This window comes from Conger conger, chromosome 10 (genome assembly GCF_963514075.1).
Source record: "Conger conger chromosome 10, fConCon1.1, whole genome shotgun sequence".
Taxonomy (NCBI): Eukaryota; Metazoa; Chordata; class Actinopteri; order Anguilliformes; family Congridae; genus Conger; species Conger conger.
In genome coordinates this window covers 6,706,865-6,724,721 of record NC_083769.1, presented here as the reverse complement: position 1 = coordinate 6,724,721, position 17,857 = coordinate 6,706,865, and the positions used below count along the sequence as shown (strand labels likewise).

At 43.6% G+C, this 17,857-nt stretch overlaps 1 protein-coding gene across 1 annotated transcript in view; it reads left to right on the top strand.

Moving 5' to 3' along the window:
- Positions 1–17,857, top strand: part of LOC133138612 (polymeric immunoglobulin receptor-like) — a 192,544-nt gene that overhangs the window by 97,728 nt on the left and 76,959 nt on the right. Inside the window, exons 12-13 of the mRNA XM_061257520.1 lie at positions 2,015–2,347; positions 2,464–2,560. Coding sequence (XP_061113504.1) covers positions 2,015–2,347; positions 2,464–2,560 — 430 coding nt within the window. The remainder of the gene's footprint in view (positions 1–2,014; positions 2,348–2,463; positions 2,561–17,857) is intronic.

Below are 17,857 nucleotides of genomic sequence, written 5' to 3'. Positions count from 1 at the left end.
TTACTGTCGAGCAGAAGTATGGAAATAAAAAAAAAATAGTTTGCTGAAGATATGGCCTATAATTACCTCACGTGCATGTCAGTGGTAAGCTCTTGTATATGAGTTCATATAACCTGTAAATCTGTTATAGTTGCATTAAGTAATGTAATTGTGATAAGGTGCTGAATTATGGCCTCTACAATTACTGTGCTCTCATTCACTGAGAAAACATTCATGACAAATCAATGTTGTTTGAACAGATGTACAAAGTATCTATGGTAAAGTATCAATGTAAAACATTTTTGGCATAGATATAAAATGGATACACATAAATACAAAACACTTGTTTGTGCTTTTTCTTTAGGTGCCTACTCTGTAGTTGTATGGGGTCCAGTGGAGGAGAGGGCCTTGGTGGGAGACAGCCTGACAGTCTCATGTACATATACAAATTATGTTGAGAATGTGAAATACTGGTCCAGAGACAATATGTGGGGTAAGGGGTTTTTGGTGAAGACTGACGGCACAACCAACGACAACAGAATTTCGATTACTGATAATAAAGCAGGGAGAGTCTTCTCTGTAACTATGAAGGATCTCAAAGAGGACGACGATGGATGGTACCAGTGTGGAATATCTATCCCTGGTTGGTCTGTGTATGATCAAACAAGTCTGGTGCACATCAGTGTCAAAAAAGGTACTATTTTTCATCAAGATTTTTCATAGTGCTATTTATCACAGGAAATGGCTGTTGAGCTCAGAACATTGTGACATGTTCTGGGGGTGCATGAGCAAATGATCACCCAAAAATGACGCTCTCGGTAATTTCAGAAAATATTTATATAAAGCAGTATGTGCATGGTGAACAATGTATACAGTACCTTATTATTATTTTATTGAATATCAATTGCTTTGGTTTTGTTTTACTTTTAAAGAGCTCCTAATGCATAAGCCTTTGGAAATAGAGTTGCATTTTGGTAAGTTATATGAATATGTGGTGTAAAAATAAAAAAAACAAGCAACATTTTTGAGATATAAGGATCTTGGACTCACAGTGACCACATCCTTGAATATCTAATTCTGTAGGTATTTCTTTCATTTTTCATTCTCAGTCCAGGCTCCGAAGAACGTGATAAACCAAACCAAAGGAAAAGTAACAGTCCGGTGTAAATATCACAAATTGTACACCGACTCTGTCAAATACTGGTGCAAAGACAAGCTGCTGCTTCCATGTTCTACCCTGGTGAAAACAGGTGGCACAGATACTCACGGCAGGATCTCTATCAGAGATGATAAAAAAGAGGGCGCATTTTACATCACTATGACGGACCTCACCAAGGATGATGAGGGGCCATACAAGTGTGGAATAAAAATACCACTTGCCTTTGATGAAAAAGTCTCGGTGCATGTTCATGTCAATGAAGGTATGAAGCTGAACGCTGTTCATTTCTTAGCAGTGTAATGAATGTAAACCTTTAGTTCACATTGGCAAGCAATCCAAACCAAAGTATCATTAGCAAATCGAACTAGGTGGGAATATGCTATTTTACACTGGTCATATCTGAGTCATCTAACATGTACATATTACTGAGTGGGTATAATTATGTATACCAGGGTATACTGCTTACTTTTTTATTCATTTATTCTCTTAGTACAGCATATCGCCCTCAGATTTTGCACACTTGTGATCAAAGAGTTTATTGATCCGTTTCACTGTTTTAAATTTACTTACTCAATATTTCATTATTTCATCAACAGCACAAAGGGGATTCATTATTTCATGAAATCTGCATAAAGGGGATTAACTGGCCAAACTACACAGTAATGGTCACACTTAGAAACTCTGTATGAATGATTAAACCTTGCACATTGCTTTCTAATGAAGCTACAGTAGGACACAGAGTTTGTTGCTTGCTCTCATAGAACGTTGAATGTCAGAGCTAAGCAGCCGACACCATGCCCACAGGCTTGCACAAAGGGGTTAAAGAAGCTTTTCAAAGGAACTTTTAAAGTTTTAAAACTTTCAACCTTCCTCTAGGTGATACCATGCCTGATCTCTGGGGGCCTAGGAATGTATCTGGCATGGCATCCAGCAGTCAAACCATCACATGTCAGTATGCTGCAGATTACACAAAGAGTGTTAAATACTGGTGTAAAGACTCGGGTACGGACGTCTGCAGCCCCGAGGTGAACACTCATGACAAAGAAAGAGAAAACAGAACTCAGATCAGAGATGACCCTTCCAACAGAGAGTTTGTGATCACCATCAGAAACCTCACAGGAAACGACACAGGCTTGTACTATTGTGGAGTGAAGCAGTCTTCCTCCCACAAAGAGAATCGGGTTCCAGTGAACCTGAATGTTGATGCAGGTAAGTGTGCTGTCACTGCATCATGGTTTCAGAAAGGATACTTTAAGTCAAATGTAATTTATTGATGATATGTATTTCATTTCATGCATATCTTTTTTTTTTTTTTGCATGTCTAGTCAAGGCTCAAGTAGAACCAATTCCTGCATCCACAACAGAAAATGGAATCTGGAGTTCAATAAATCAAGAAGGATCAACACATCTAACAAACCATTCGTAAGTAAACCATAATAAAAAATTCTAAACAAAAATAACAAACATTAAACAGTACAGATGATTTTAAGAGGTTACTGCAGAAAATATTTTCTTTGAATCTCTGATAAACTTAATCATCAATATAGGCAGCATTAGCTACATTATGGGCGATATTGGCTTAGGAGGTAAGAGCAGTCGTTTACCAGTTTGATCGGGCCTTGTGAGTTTCAAAGTGTCCCAGAGCAAGACGCCTAACCCCCAAATGCTCCTTACGAGCTGGTTGGTGCCTTGCATGGCAATCACCATTGCTGTGTGTATGTGAATGGGTAAATGAGTAGCATCAATTGTACAGCGCTTTGGCTAAAGGCGCTATATAAATGCCTACCATTTACCACTAGCACAGATGGATAACCTCTCCATTAGTCACCGGTGTAAATGAATATGTTGACATAACCGATCATGTGAGTGTTTGTCTCGGTTTTAGGAAGTCTCCGTCTATGTTGGTCCCACTCGCTGTTTCCTTTGGGGTTCTCCTCCTGCTCTGCTGTGTGGCTGCTCTTATCACGAGCAAGATCAAACGTAAGTTCATCATTATATGACAGAAATTGTCTATTTTCTGCGTGGAAAAGCACTTGTGATTTTTTCCCCTTCCAGGTGGTATGATTATTCTTGATGGCTGCTCACTTGCAGGGTAATTTAGAATAAGAATACATGAAGTTTGGGCTCGCTGTTTATTGGAGACTTTTCTCTTCTGTCCATCATCACGCCGAGGTTCCTTGCACTGGGTGATGGCGTAAGTGTGGTATACCTGACGGAAATGGAGAGATCCAAATGGGGAGAGGTAATGGCAGGGATGAATATCATTTCAGTCTAACCTGGGTTGAGCTTTAGATGGTGGTTGTCCATCCAGCTCTGGATGTCACTCAGGCAAGCAGAGATACGGGCTGAAACCGATGTATCAGATGGTGGGAATGAGATGAAGATTTGGGTATCGTCTGCATAGCCGTGGTAGGATAGACCATGTCCAGTGATAACAGGACCAAGGGAACGAGTGTAAAGAGAGAAAAGAAGTGGGTCTAGGACTGAAGAATAGTCCAAATGGCAAAGATTCAGCTCCAGAAAGATCAAAGATGATCTACAATAATCTGTAAGTGCTGTTACAGTTAGGAGACGTTTAATCGAAGCTAAGCTATCAGCAAGAAGCCCCTGTAAAGCACCATTGTTGAAAAAACAACATGTGCAGAATCGGTTAAAATTTGGAACACATTGATTGGCCCAAAGAGAAATGGTGTAACATTCTGTGGACTGATGAGAGTAAAATTGGTCTTTTCGGATTTAGTGGTCGTTGATAGTACGTCAGATGACTCCTGGGTACTTAATTCAGGCCACAGTACACTGTAAAGACAGTGAAGCATGGTGGCACAAAAATCATGGTATGGGAATTCATAGGAACTGTGGAATGTAGTTTGTTCATCATGGGCTGAAATACCTGTTTCTAGGTGCCAGAAGTTGGTTGACTCAATGCAACGCAGATGCGCAGCAGTTATCAAAAACAATGGTTATGCAACTAAATATTAGTTCAGTAATTAAAGTGAAGTTAAATCTTGAAAGATTTCTTCAGTTTATACAGTAAGTGTTTGAGTTTGAAGAGAAAAATGTTGACACTGCCATTAATATTTCCATTTCTTTGCTTCCTGTAAAATAATAATGCAGACTTGATACAATTTGTTAATGTTTTGATTTGGAATTGAATGTGTAATGTTTCCATGACATTTGAAATATGGACCTAAAAGCTGTTAAAAATATTAGCCCTTTTTAGCGCACTGCTATTTATTTGAACGCAACTGTATCTAGTTTACTAATTCTCTTCATCAGAATAAAAACAGCAACACAGCAACTGTCATGTGGGCTCCTTTCTCAGGCCTGAGTTAGTATGCTTGCCATCCCTATGATAGTAAAAATCAGAGTGGTTTCATGTACCACTTTGTCAAAAACAGAACTTTTAATGTTCAAAATTGAGTTTCTGGTCAGACTACAAAAAAATGTTTTTACCGTGTAAAATATATCACTGAAATGCTACGCTTCTTCAAACATTGCAGCCATAACTATTTATAATAAAACAATATTCATATAATTAAATGGTACCACTGCTGCTTAGTTTGTACATGTTTGCAGTCACATGAGTCTAAACTTCATTTCATTTCAGGTAACATAAGACCAGCTGTGGCAGACAAAGGGGAAAAGGTACTTTGATCTTTGATTTCGAGAACGTCTTCTTCGAAATTCCCAAGCAATCTATCATCCCCTTTAAAATATTCATGAACTTTTCAAAGAAAATAATATCTGTGTCATAATTTTTACTTGCCTTGCATTGAATAACGTGGGTAGTGGTTTTGTCACTTTTATAAAGTCTACAGTCATATGCATAATATAAGGAGTCTTAACCCTTGTGTTGTCTTAAGGGTAAAAAATGCCAGCCACTATGTTTAACAGCAAAGAAAACCCCCTCAATGAAAATAAATTTAAACTTGAAATTTGATGTCATAGTTTGTGATGAGTGACAGGTTGTTTCTTCAGGCAAAATAGATTTGGGGTTTAAAATAACATTAAGCTGCTTCATTTTAGGGGTTTAGAGAGGGTGGGTCATTTTTGACCATTAGGACAAGGGGAGTATACAGAATGTTAAGAATACACGAGGGTTAACACTTTCATTAATGTTTCTAAAGGCCTTTAGGAAGGCCCCTAAAGTCGAGGCTTACCATCATTTCCGACCTGTTACAGCCCCCAGCAGCCAATGAACCGACGTTACTGCCCCCAGCAGCCAATGAACCGACCTACGAAGAAGTGACCAATGACAGACCAATGAGCGAGGACAGTGCGCTGGAGCCGAGTGTCTGTTTGTACTCAGTAGTGGATTTACAGCAGCGCACACAGACGCCTCCAGCGGACCAAGTTCTGTACTCTACTATCAACACTGCAAGATAGCCCCTCGACTCTCACTGAACTCCACACACACCGAGATGTTCTTGTTTTTTTATTCATACCTGGGTCAAATTTATATGGGAACGCTCTGACGTTCAGTCATTCGGATCTTCACCAAATGTTGCTCATCAAAATGTACACTTGCATATGACATAATCATAAGAATGACATTTAATGAAAACTCAAAATATATGGAAATAGCATACATTTTCCTCTCTATTTGGTAATAAAGATGCTTCTTTTTAAATTGACAATGGTCTGTCGGAATTCTACTGTAATTTTATTACAGCCAATCCCGTAATGGCGGGAGCAATACACTTTCCCGTATAAGAGCAAGACACGTTCTTGGGATCTCTCTCTTCTGCTTCTTCTTTTCTCTTTACTCTCTTCCCCCACTTCTTCGAGGCACCCTTTTTGGCCATTCGCTTCAGCTCATCTGCTCCGAGACTCGGACAGAGGCTGAATGCTGCACAGCGCACTACCAGGCCTACGGACACACCCAGTTACCTCGCTGTAACTTCGTGGCCTATAGCGAGTGGAAACTGGTGTACGCGGAACTGCAACTTTTCCACCCGGAAAAGGGACCAACGAACATCCTTCCAGCAACTGAGCGGACCAGACAACAACGCGCAGCTAAGACGCCCCAGCCTGCGCATCTCTCCAGTACATTCACATTACCATCGCCGCTTCTACAAGGACAGCACGTCTTTTAGATCCAGCAATGCGTATGGACTCAGTAAGACTTGCCCACGCCCACACACACGCTCGCGCTCTCATACCCAACTAAATTTCCTTACTAACTTCCCGTTAGTTTATCTGTTCTGTGTTTTACGTTTGTTTAATAAATATATTTTATTAAACCCTGGTGTCTGTTTTGGAATCACATAGACATGAGAGCCGAGTTAAAGCTAAAATTTCTGATAACAGTAATGTTATGAGACTGATTACTTTTTGCAGTTATACTGCTACATAACATTAACTGGCGCCCCGGTTTCGTAGAGAGTAAAATCCTTACGTTATTTGGTGGCTCGTGCGAGGACCCCTACATATATTGGTACCCCGTGTGAGGACCCCTACACACAAAATTGGCTGATTAGATAATAGCATGAATAAGTAGGTGTAATAAAGTGAAAATCTACCGAATAAAGTGCTCGGTGAGTGTATAAACACCCAGATGTAGCCTCCCATCAGCATGACACGGGGCCTAACCAATCCCCCACAATAACACAAATGTTGGTACATCATGCACAAGTGAGAGGCTATGAATGGAAATTGGCAAATAATAAATTCTGCGCAGATATAAAAATGATACATTATAGCACAGCTTCTGCTTCAAAAGACCATGCACCAAGCCTCCGATTCTTCATGCTGATCCAAGAAGCCAGCCCAAGCACCCTCTCCCCTTCTCCCTTTCTCTAACACCCTATACCTTGGCACCCCTGTATACACCTACCTTGATTTCCCAGCCTTGTGCACCAGCCCCTTACTGCCCCAAGCAGACCCTCCCACCTACCACACTGAAAAACAAACAATTGTTTCAGGCTCTCCACAGACCTCCCCCACAGTTGTCTGTTCGTTGTGATGGTCCTGAGAATACTTTCACATAGAGTTATATTTATTGGAATGTGTTCTGAGGGCAGCATCAGATGTGATTGGTTCTATCAGGTGCCCAATGAAGAAAGAGAGGAGGTGGGATCATTTGCAGTAGGAAGTGTGACATTGGCTCAGACAGTAAGTGTCCTGATCCTGAGTTTTGTTGGTTAGTTTATTGTGTTTTTGTAATTTATTATTTTTCATATTCATGTCTGATTTTCAGTTTTCATTTATTCGTTTTTGCACTCGTCTTCGCCTGTGATGTCTGTGTCTTAATGTTTTCTCAGCCCGAGTCACTTTTTGTCATTTTCCGGTTTCCCACAATTCCTTCTCAGTCTCAATTTTCTTTCTTCCTGCTTTGTCTCCATTTCATGTTTATAGATAGCATTAATATACTAATCCCAACTAACACAGAATTTGTACAGTACTAATTACATTAACACAGTCATATGTTCGTCTAACTAACAAAGTAACATTCACTAGTTTTGGGATTTATAGTTTAATCACGTAACTAACATATTAATATTCTCTATTTCTGCACTGCTCTGTAGCTCCACCTCCCTGTTCTATCTGTGATTGTCTGCCTTGATTCAGCGAAGTGTTTGCACCTGCTCCCCCCTATCACTACGTTCCTTAACTCTGTGCAATTGTCCACTCCCTAGTCCGGAGCCGTTTGTATTTCATGTGTGTCTTTGTGAACCCAGTCCGCGTCTTCCTGCATGCCTTGTTATTGTATTATTGCCCTTTTATGTGTCTCACCTGATGTTTATTAGTTAGACCGCCCTCACTCCCATGCCCCGCCTAGGTTGTCTCATTCCCCTGTGTATTTATACCTGTCCTTTTCAGTTGCACTTTGCTAGTTTTATGCTTTTGTACTTTCGCATATTTGCACTGGTTACCTGGTTTTTGTACCCACCCTGCATTTTCATTACGCTCTGTCTGCCCCTTCATCTGCCTCTATTAAACCTGCCATTTTTTCCGCTACATCCCTCTGCGCATGGTTCCTCTGCTCCGCCGTTGTGACAGGAAGAGCAGTCGGAGAGTTGCAGGATTGATCCCGTCCTGGGTGTGTCCCTGAGCAAGACACCTAATCCCCAATTGCTCCTGATGAGCTGGTTGGTGCCTTGCATGGCAGACAATCACCGTTGGTGAGTGAGTGTGTGTATGAATGGGTGAATGAGAAGCATCAATTTGGATAAAGGTGCTATATAAATGCCAACCATTTGCCAAGTGCAAGCCTGGTCTCCCATTAAGACCTACGTTAAGTTTTGTCAACAACTAATTTTTCCATTTGGTTACACAAAATACACAAGATATCACAACAACAGCAAAGGCTCTCCTATCGTCCTCTCCAACCTCTCAACTGCCCCAAAATAATTTTCACTGACCGAAAGAGTCACTTTGAGTCCTACCTGATGCCAGCTGTCAGGTCAGCTTGAGTCACCTATGCACTATTTATAGGAGCACCAAGGTTCACACCACCGCGGACCACCCCAAACACTTCTCTCTTTGCTTTGTACGATCGGCCAAGAGTTTCATTCCCAATGGCCCTGTTAGCTCCCAACTCAAGTTCAGGTCTACAATAACACCACTCACTGTAGTACCGGTCTGTCCCCTCACTATGTGCTGTTCAGTCGACATGCATGACTACCAGTTGACCAGTGGTAACACAAGTACGGCCAGAATGGCTTGTCTGTATCCAGAGGGCAAATATGGTCCCACTCCAGGTACCCCTGGGGTGCTTTCTGCTCCCTCATCCCCAGTTCCGGCTATCATCCACTAGTTCTCTTTCCTTTAGTCCACCTAACCCTGGCACCCACTAATAATCCAGAGCCAGCTAGTTATGAGCCAGAGGAGGGCCTGCACCAATTGAACTGAATCCACAAGGGGGGCCTGCATCAATTGAACAGGAACCTCAACAGGTGCAGGAGCTAGCTGGGGGCCTTGAGCCACCAGAGGGGGTTGTGCTTAACCCAGAGGATGGAACAGATGAACCAGAGTTACGCTGCTATGAGCGGAGCACTCAAGGCAAAAGGCTCAGCCGCTGTCAGGACTGGGTGGTCTGGTTTACCACTAATAATGGACACCTCGCCTCGCTGTTCATAAACCATGAGGGCCGTTTGTTTTGGCACTTTTTTGTCCCTGTTCTCTCTTTCCCATCTTCCCCCTGATATCAATGCCAGCTTTATTGAATTATCAGCATCAGTTGACTTGAGACTTGAGGAATGGGTCAGTCTCCCAGCACAATCTGCCACCCACCCGATGCTCCTACCGGTCTGCCAACTGCCACAACCTGGAGAGCCATTTTCTGCCTACTGATCCTGCGTAAAAGGGACGATCCATTTCCTGGCACTTTGGCTGAGTGAGCGATCTTGCAGCGTTTTTTCCAAACCGCTGTTGCTTGACCCACTGTTTGTCTCTGTGTTTCTCTGTCACCGGGAGCTGTAGCGAGTGCTCCACGGTAGTCGACTTCGTGCTCAATCTCCACCAAAAAGGGATGATCGATGTTCTGGCAAAGTTTCCGAGTGAATGGGCTCCCAGCTGTGTGTACTGATACTAAGACGGTGTATTGCTCTTTTCTTCCTAGATTTCTGCTATCCTGTGGCAACAGGAGCAATTCTGGGCATGTGACATCAAAATACCAAATCTGCTGCCTTACCCGGTAGTCAACCCAGAAACTACATTTAGATTACAACACCTTTGTGAAGTTCCTACCTACGCACTACTAGGAAGCAACCACAAACCTACATTTACTTTGCATATCCTTTAAAATCAACTTTTCCTCTGGCTCTTGGGAATATAAATGTATTTGGGTTGCTTTATTTTAAAACTGTTTAAAATAATTATTATTAATCTTGTTAATTTTAGAGTTTATTGAATTTGAGTTGGTTTTGTTTATTTTGTTGGGGCTTTGTGCACCCCCAGATGATTTTAAATCTTCTTGTTAGTTGGTTCTTGTCTTATTTAAATGGAAATTGTAGTCTCCTTGCTTGTTCTCTAACGTGCCTTGGAGTTAAGAATATGACCAACAAAGACTTAATCCTGTGAATGTAGTGATTTGCCCATACTTTAGCTCACTTTTGATTGACGTGTTGACACTTTGCTTGCTTTGTAGTCTCTCTGAAATTGAACCATGTGGGTTTGGCCTTGATGGAAGAAAACCCCATAGTTATGTATTGAACAGTGCTGGTGTAAAGAGTATTTTTGCCTGAATAAACACAACCCAAATGTATGGATTCTGGATTGCATGGCATTTCTGTTACCTGTTTTGTGCTTCTGTCTTTTGTCCATCAGCTCATTCTGTAGTCCTCCCGTTCATTCATTAGTTTCTGTTTGTCATTTTAGTTAATTCACCTATGTATTTATACCCCTCTGTTTCCCATATTCCTTTGCTATGTGCTTACCTCTGACTTTCCAACATTTTTCTGACTGCTTGACCTATATTCCGACCCATTTTGTGTACCCCAACTGTTTTCTGGTTTCTGATGCTGTCGCCATTTTGATCTGGATTCTCCTTTCCTTTACTCAGTTACATTACATTACATTATTGGCATTTGGCAGACGCTCTTATCCAGAGCGACGTACAACAAAGTGCATACCCATAACCAGGGATAAGTTCGCTGAAAGACCCTAGAGGTAAGTACAATTTCAACTGCTACCTGTACAACAAAGATAAGGACAAGGGCCATTTTTTTTTTTTTTTTTTTTTTGAACAAACAAACAAACAGAGCAAAAGTCACCAAAGTTAACTATCCAAACACTGCTTACCTAGCCAACTAAAATACTGATACACAAGTCACAGAGACAACAATTAAGGTTCACAGGGAGGTAGGGAGGGATGGGGAGAGGTGCTGTTTGAAGAGGTGTGTCTTCAGCTTGCGCTTGAAGGTGGGGAGGGATTCTATAGTTCTGACCTCAACGGGGAGTTCGTTCCACCACCGTGGAGCCAGAGCAGACAGTAGTCGTGAGCGTGAGGTGGAGGTTCTGAGAGGGGGAGGTGCCAAGCGGCCTGTGGAGGCTGAACGAAGAGGTCTGGCAGGGGTGTAGGGTCTGATGATTTTTTGCAGATAAGCTGGGGAAGACCCTTTAACTGCTTGGAAGGCTAGCACCAATGTTTTGAATTTGATGCGAGCCATGACAGGCAGCCAGTGGAGGGAAGTAAGCAGGGGGGTGACGTGTGAGTATTTGGGAAGGTTGAAGACCAGACGAGCTGCTGCATTCTGGATGAGTTGGAGGGGTCTGATGGCAGACGCTGGGAGGCCAGCCAAGAGGGAATTGCAGTAGTCCAGGCGGGACAGAACCATCGCTTGGACCAGGAGCTGGGTCGAGTAGGGGGTGAGAAAGGGGCGGATTCTCCGTATGTTGTATAGGAAGAACCTGCAAGACCGGGTCACCGCCGCAATGTTCTCGGAAAGGGACAGTCTGCTGTCCATCACCACGCCGAGGTTCCTTGCACTGGGTGACGGCGTGAGTGTGGTATCCCCGAGGGAAATGGAGAGATCCAGATGGGGAGAGGTATTAGCAGGGATGAATATCATTTCAGTTTTACCTGGGTTGAGCTTTAGATGGTGGTTGTCCATCCAGCTCTGGATGTCCCTCAGGCAAGCAGAGATACGGGCTGAAACCTGCGTATCAGACGGCGGGAACGAGACGAAGAGTTGGGTATCGTCCGCATAGCAGTGGTAGGATAGCCCATGTGCAGTGATCACAGGGCCAAGGGAGCGAGTGTAGAGAGAAAAAAGAAGCGGGCCAAGGACTGAGCCCTGGGGAACTCCTGTGGCGAGGGGCCGAGGTGTCGATACCGAACCAGCCCAGGCAACCTGGAAGGAGTGACCAGAGAGGTAGGACTCAATCCAGTCCAGGGCTGTGCCACAGATGCCCGTTGCTGACAGGGCAGACAGGAGGATGGAGTGATCCACAGTGTCGAAGGCAGCAGAGAGATCTAGAAGAATGAGGACAGAGGAGAGGGAGGCTGCTCGTGCGGCATGAAGTGACTCACTGACGGAGAGGAGTGCAGTCTCTGTCGAGTGGCCCGATCTGAAGCCAGACTGATGGGGGTCTAGCAGGTTGTTGTTAGAAAAGAAGGAAGAAAGTTGAGTAGAAGCGGCTCGTTCTATAGTTTTAGAAAGGAAAGGAAGAAGAGATACCGGGCAGTAGTTCTGGATGATGGAGGGGTCCAGGGTAGGCTTTTTTAGCAGCGGAGTGATGTGGGCCCTCTTGGAGGATGCCGGAAAACAGCCGGAAGACAGGGAGGAGTTGACAAGGGAGGTGACAAATGGGAGAATGTCAGGTGTGATAGTTTGGAGAAGAGAAGAGGGGATAGGGTCAAGGGCACAGGTTGTAGGGCGGTGGCAGAGCAGGAGTTGAGAAACATCAGAGTCTGTAAGGGGGGAGAAAGTGGAAAAGGAAGGGATGGGCCTAGAGGGGGGGAAGGGCACAGTGAGGGGGGCGGCGGTTGTAAAGGATCTGCGGATGACTGCGACCTTCTCATCGAAGAAATCAGCAAAGTCATCAGCAGCGAAGGAGGACTGAGGAGGAGGAGGCGGTGCGTTGAGGAGAGAGGAGAAAATGGAGAACAGTTTCCGGGGGTTAGAAGCAGAGTTCTGAATTTGCGTTTGATAGTATTTTGCTTTGGCGGCAGTGACATCGGAAGAGAATGCCGCCAGGAGAGACTGGTAAGTCATGAGGTCGGAAGCGTCTCTGGATTTCCCCCACTTCCTCTCCGCTGTGCGGAGGCTGGCCCTGGAGGTACGGAGGGTGTCAGATATCCAAGGACTGGGAGGGGATGTGCGAGGTGGCTTTGAGACAGGGGGACAGAGAGAGTCAAAGGCGGAGGAGAGAGATGAAAGGAGGGTGGCAGATGCAGAGTCAGCGGGGAGTTTGGAGAAGGATTCGAGAGGGGGGAGTGAGGCGGTGACGGTGCTGGCAAAGGAAGAGGGTGAGAGGGAGCGGAGGTTACGGCGGGCTGAGGAAGTGTGGGAGGGAGGAGGGAGAGGAGGATGGGGAGGAAGAGGGAGGGAGAATGAGATGAAGTGGTGATCAGATGTATGCAGAGGGGTAACCGTGAAATTGGAGCATGAGCAGTTCCTTACAAAGACAAGGTCTAGGACATTGCCCGCCTTGTGGGTCGGAGGAGAGTGTTGCAGGGAGAGGCCGAAGGAGTGGATTAGCGGTAGGAAGGCAGCAGACTGGGAGGCTTCTAGGTGGATGTTGAAGTCTCCAAGGAGAATCAGTGGGGTGCCATCCTCAGGGAAGGAGCTGAGAAGGGTGTCAAGCTCATCAAGGAAGTTTCCCAGGGGCCCTGGAGGACGGTAGATAACTGCAATGAAAAGGTTAGTAGGGTAGGATACTGCAACAGAATGGAATTCAAAAGTGGATATGGACAGGTCAGAGAGGGGGAGAACAGAGAATTTCCACGAGGGGGAAATTAAAAGACCAGTACCACCGCCACGGCCGGAAGGCCGGGGAGTGTGCGAGAAGGAGAAGGAGGATGAGAGGGCAGCGGGAGTGGCGGTGTTGTCAGGTGTGATCCAGGTCTCAGTTAGGGCAAGGAATTGTAGGGACTGGAGGGAGGCATACGCAGGGATGAAGTCAGCCTTCCGAGTGGCAGACTGGCAGTTCCATAGTCCCCCTGTGACAGCAAAGTCCTCACACGGGGTCAGCGGGGGATAGCTGAGGTTTGAGGGGTTCCGACGCCGTGGAGGCCCACGTCGCAGGGGGGGTCTTCGAGGGAGAGAGCAGACTGGGATGGGGAGAAACATAACATCACAAACGGGGACGGAGCGACGCTAGCGTCGCTCTGACACGCCTATTTAAATGGCCTACAATTGCTCGCAAGCAATACCAAATCAAAGCTAATCTACTGATAAATTCCACAGCTATTTCAGTTACTTAAGACAAATGTTCAATCACTCTACAGGTATGCAACCAGTAGAAGTGATTAACAGGTAATAGACAAACAACCTGGCTCAAGCCCTAACCCTTGCTGTTCAAATGAGCAATTTAAAAAAATCTACGTTACCGTGTCAAGAGGAAAACCCGCAGCGATACTAAACACCTGGTCAGAATGATGCACTTACTGACTAAGGACAACTTTCGCCAGTCTAATATACGCTAGCGTCGCTCTGACACGCCTATTTAAATGGCCTACAATTGCTCGCAAGCAATACCAAATCAAAGCTAATCTACTGATAAATTCCACAGCTATTTCAGTTACTTAAGACAAATGTTCAATCACTCTACAGGTATGCAACCAGTAGAAGTGATTAACAGGTAATAGACAAACAACCTGGCTCAAGCCCTAACCCTTGCTGTTCAAATGAGCAATTTAAAAAAATCTACGTTACCGTGTCAAGAGGAAAACCCGCAGCGATACTAAACACCTGGTCAGAATGATGCACTTACTGACTAAGGACAACTTTCGCCAGTCTAATATACGCTAGCGTCGCTCTGACACGCCTATTTAAATGGCCTACAATTGCTCGCAAGCAATACCAAATCAAAGCTAATCTACTGATAAATTCCACAGCTATTTCAGTTACTTAAGACAAATGTTCAATCACTCTACAGGTATGCAACCAGTAGAAGTGATTAACAGGTAATAGACAAACAACCTGGCTCAAGCCCTAACCCTTGCTGTTCAAATGAGCAATTTAAAAAAATCTACGTTACCGTGTCAAGAGGAAAACCCGCAGCGATACTAAACACCTGGTCAGAATGATGCACTTACTGACTAAGGACAACTTTCGCCAGTCTAATATACGCTAGCGTCGCTCTGACACGCCTATTTAAATGGCCTACAATTGCTCGCAAGCAATACCAAATCAAAGCTAATCTACTGATAAATTCCACAGCTATTTCAGTTACTTAAGACAAATGTTCAATCACTCTACAGGTATGCAACCAGTAGAAGTGATTAACAGGTAATAGACAAACAACCTGGCTCAAGCCCTAACCCTTGCTGTTCAAATGAGCAATTTAAAAAAATCTACGTTACCGTGTCAAGAGGAAAACCCGCAGCGATACTAAACACCTGGTCAGAATGATGCACTTACTGACTAAGGACAACTTTCGCCAGTCTAATATACGCTAGCGTCGCTCTGACACGCCTATTTAAATGGCCTACAATTGCTCGCAAGCAATACCAAATCAAAGCTAATCTACTGATAAATTCCACAGCTATTTCAGTTACTTAAGACAAATGTTCAATCACTCTACAGGTATGCAACCAGTAGAAGTGATTAACAGGTAATAGACAAACAACCTGGCTCAAGCCCTAACCCTTGCTGTTCAAATGAGCAATTTAAAAAAATCTACGTTACCGTGTCAAGAGGAAAACCCGCAGCGATACTAAACACCTGGTCAGAATGATGCACTTACTGACTAAGGACAACTTTCGCCAGTCTAATATACGCTAGCGTCGCTCTGACACGCCTATTTAAATGGCCTACAATTGCTCGCAAGCAATACCAAATCAAAGCTAATCTACTGATAAATTCCACAGCTATTTCAGTTACTTAAGACAAATGTTCAATCACTCTACAGGTATGCAACCAGTAGAAGTGATTAACAGGTAATAGACAAACAACCTGGCTCAAGCCCTAACCCTTGCTGTTCAAATGAGCAATTTAAAAAAATCTACGTTACCGTGTCAAGAGGAAAACCCGCAGCGATACTAAACACCTGGTCAGAATGATGCACTTACTGACTAAGGACAACTTTCGCCAGTCTAATATACGCTAGCGTCGCTCTGACACGCCTATTTAAATGGCCTACAATTGCTCGCAAGCAATACCAAATCAAAGCTAATCTACTGATAAATTCCACAGCTATTTCAGTTACTTAAGACAAATGTTCAATCACTCTACAGGTATGCAACCAGTAGAAGTGATTAACAGGTAATAGACAAACAACCTGGCTCAAGCCCTAACCCTTGCTGTTCAAATGAGCAATTTAAAAAAATCTACGTTACCGTGTCAAGAGGAAAACCCGCAGCGATACTAAACACCTGGTCAGAATGATGCACTTACTGACTAAGGACAACTTTCGCCAGTCTAATATACGCTAGCGTCGCTCTGACACGCCTATTTAAATGGCCTACAATTGCTCGCAAGCAATACCAAATCAAAGCTAATCTACTGATAAATTCCACAGCTATTTCAGTTACTTAAGACAAATGTTCAATCACTCTACAGGTATGCAACCAGTAGAAGTGATTAACAGGTAATAGACAAACAACCTGGCTCAAGCCCTAACCCTTGCTGTTCAAATGAGCAATTTAAAAAAATCTACGTTACCGTGTCAAGAGGAAAACCCGCAGCGATACTAAACACCTGGTCAGAATGATGCACTTACTGACTAAGGACAACTTTCGCCAGTCTAATATACGCTAGCGTCGCTCTGACACGCCTATTTAAATGGCCTACAATTGCTCGCAAGCAATACCAAATCAAAGCTAATCTACTGATAAATTCCACAGCTATTTCAGTTACTTAAGACAAATGTTCAATCACTCTACAGGTATGCAACCAGTAGAAGTGATTAACAGGTAATAGACAAACAACCTGGCTCAAGCCCTAACCCTTGCTGTTCAAATGAGCAATTTAAAAAAATCTACGTTACCGTGTCAAGAGGAAAACCCGCAGCGATACTAAACACCTGGTCAGAATGATGCACTTACTGACTAAGGACAACTTTCGCCAGTCTAATATACGCTAGCGTCGCTCTGACACGCCTATTTAAATGGCCTACAATTGCTCGCAAGCAATACCAAATCAAAGCTAATCTACTGATAAATTCCACAGCTATTTCAGTTACTTAAGACAAATGTTCAATCACTCTACAGGTATGCAACCAGTAGAAGTGATTAACAGGTAATAGACAAACAACCTGGCTCAAGCCCTAACCCTTGCTGTTCAAATGAGCAATTTAAAAAAATCTACGTTACCGTGTCAAGAGGAAAACCCGCAGCGATACTAAACACCTGGTCAGAATGATGCACTTACTGACTAAGGACAACTTTCGCCAGTCTAATATACGCTAGCGTCGCTCTGACACGCCTATTTAAATGGCCTACAATTGCTCGCAAGCAATACCAAATCAAAGCTAATCTACTGATAAATTCCACAGCTATTTCAGTTACTTAAGACAAATGTTCAATCACTCTACAGGTATGCAACCAGTAGAAGTGATTAACAGGTAATAGACAAACAACCTGGCTCAAGCCCTAACCCTTGCTGTTCAAATGAGCAATTTAAAAAAATCTACGTTACCGTGTCAAGAGGAAAACCCGCAGCGATACTAAACACCTGGTCAGAATGATGCACTTACTGACTAAGGACAACTTTCGCCAGTCTAATATACGCTAGCGTCGCTCTGACACGCCTATTTAAATGGCCTACAATTGCTCGCAAGCAATACCAAATCAAAGCTAATCTACTGATAAATTCCACAGCTATTTCAGTTACTTAAGACAAATGTTCAATCACTCTACAGGTATGCAACCAGTAGAAGTGATTAACAGGTAATAGACAAACAACCTGGCTCAAGCCCTAACCCTTGCTGTTCAAATGAGCAATTTAAAAAAATCTACGTTACCGTGTCAAGAGGAAAACCCGCAGCGATACTAAACACCTGGTCAGAATGATGCACTTACTGACTAAGGACAACTTTCGCCAGTCTAATATACGCTAGCGTCGCTCTGACACGCCTATTTAAATGGCCTACAATTGCTCGCAAGCAATA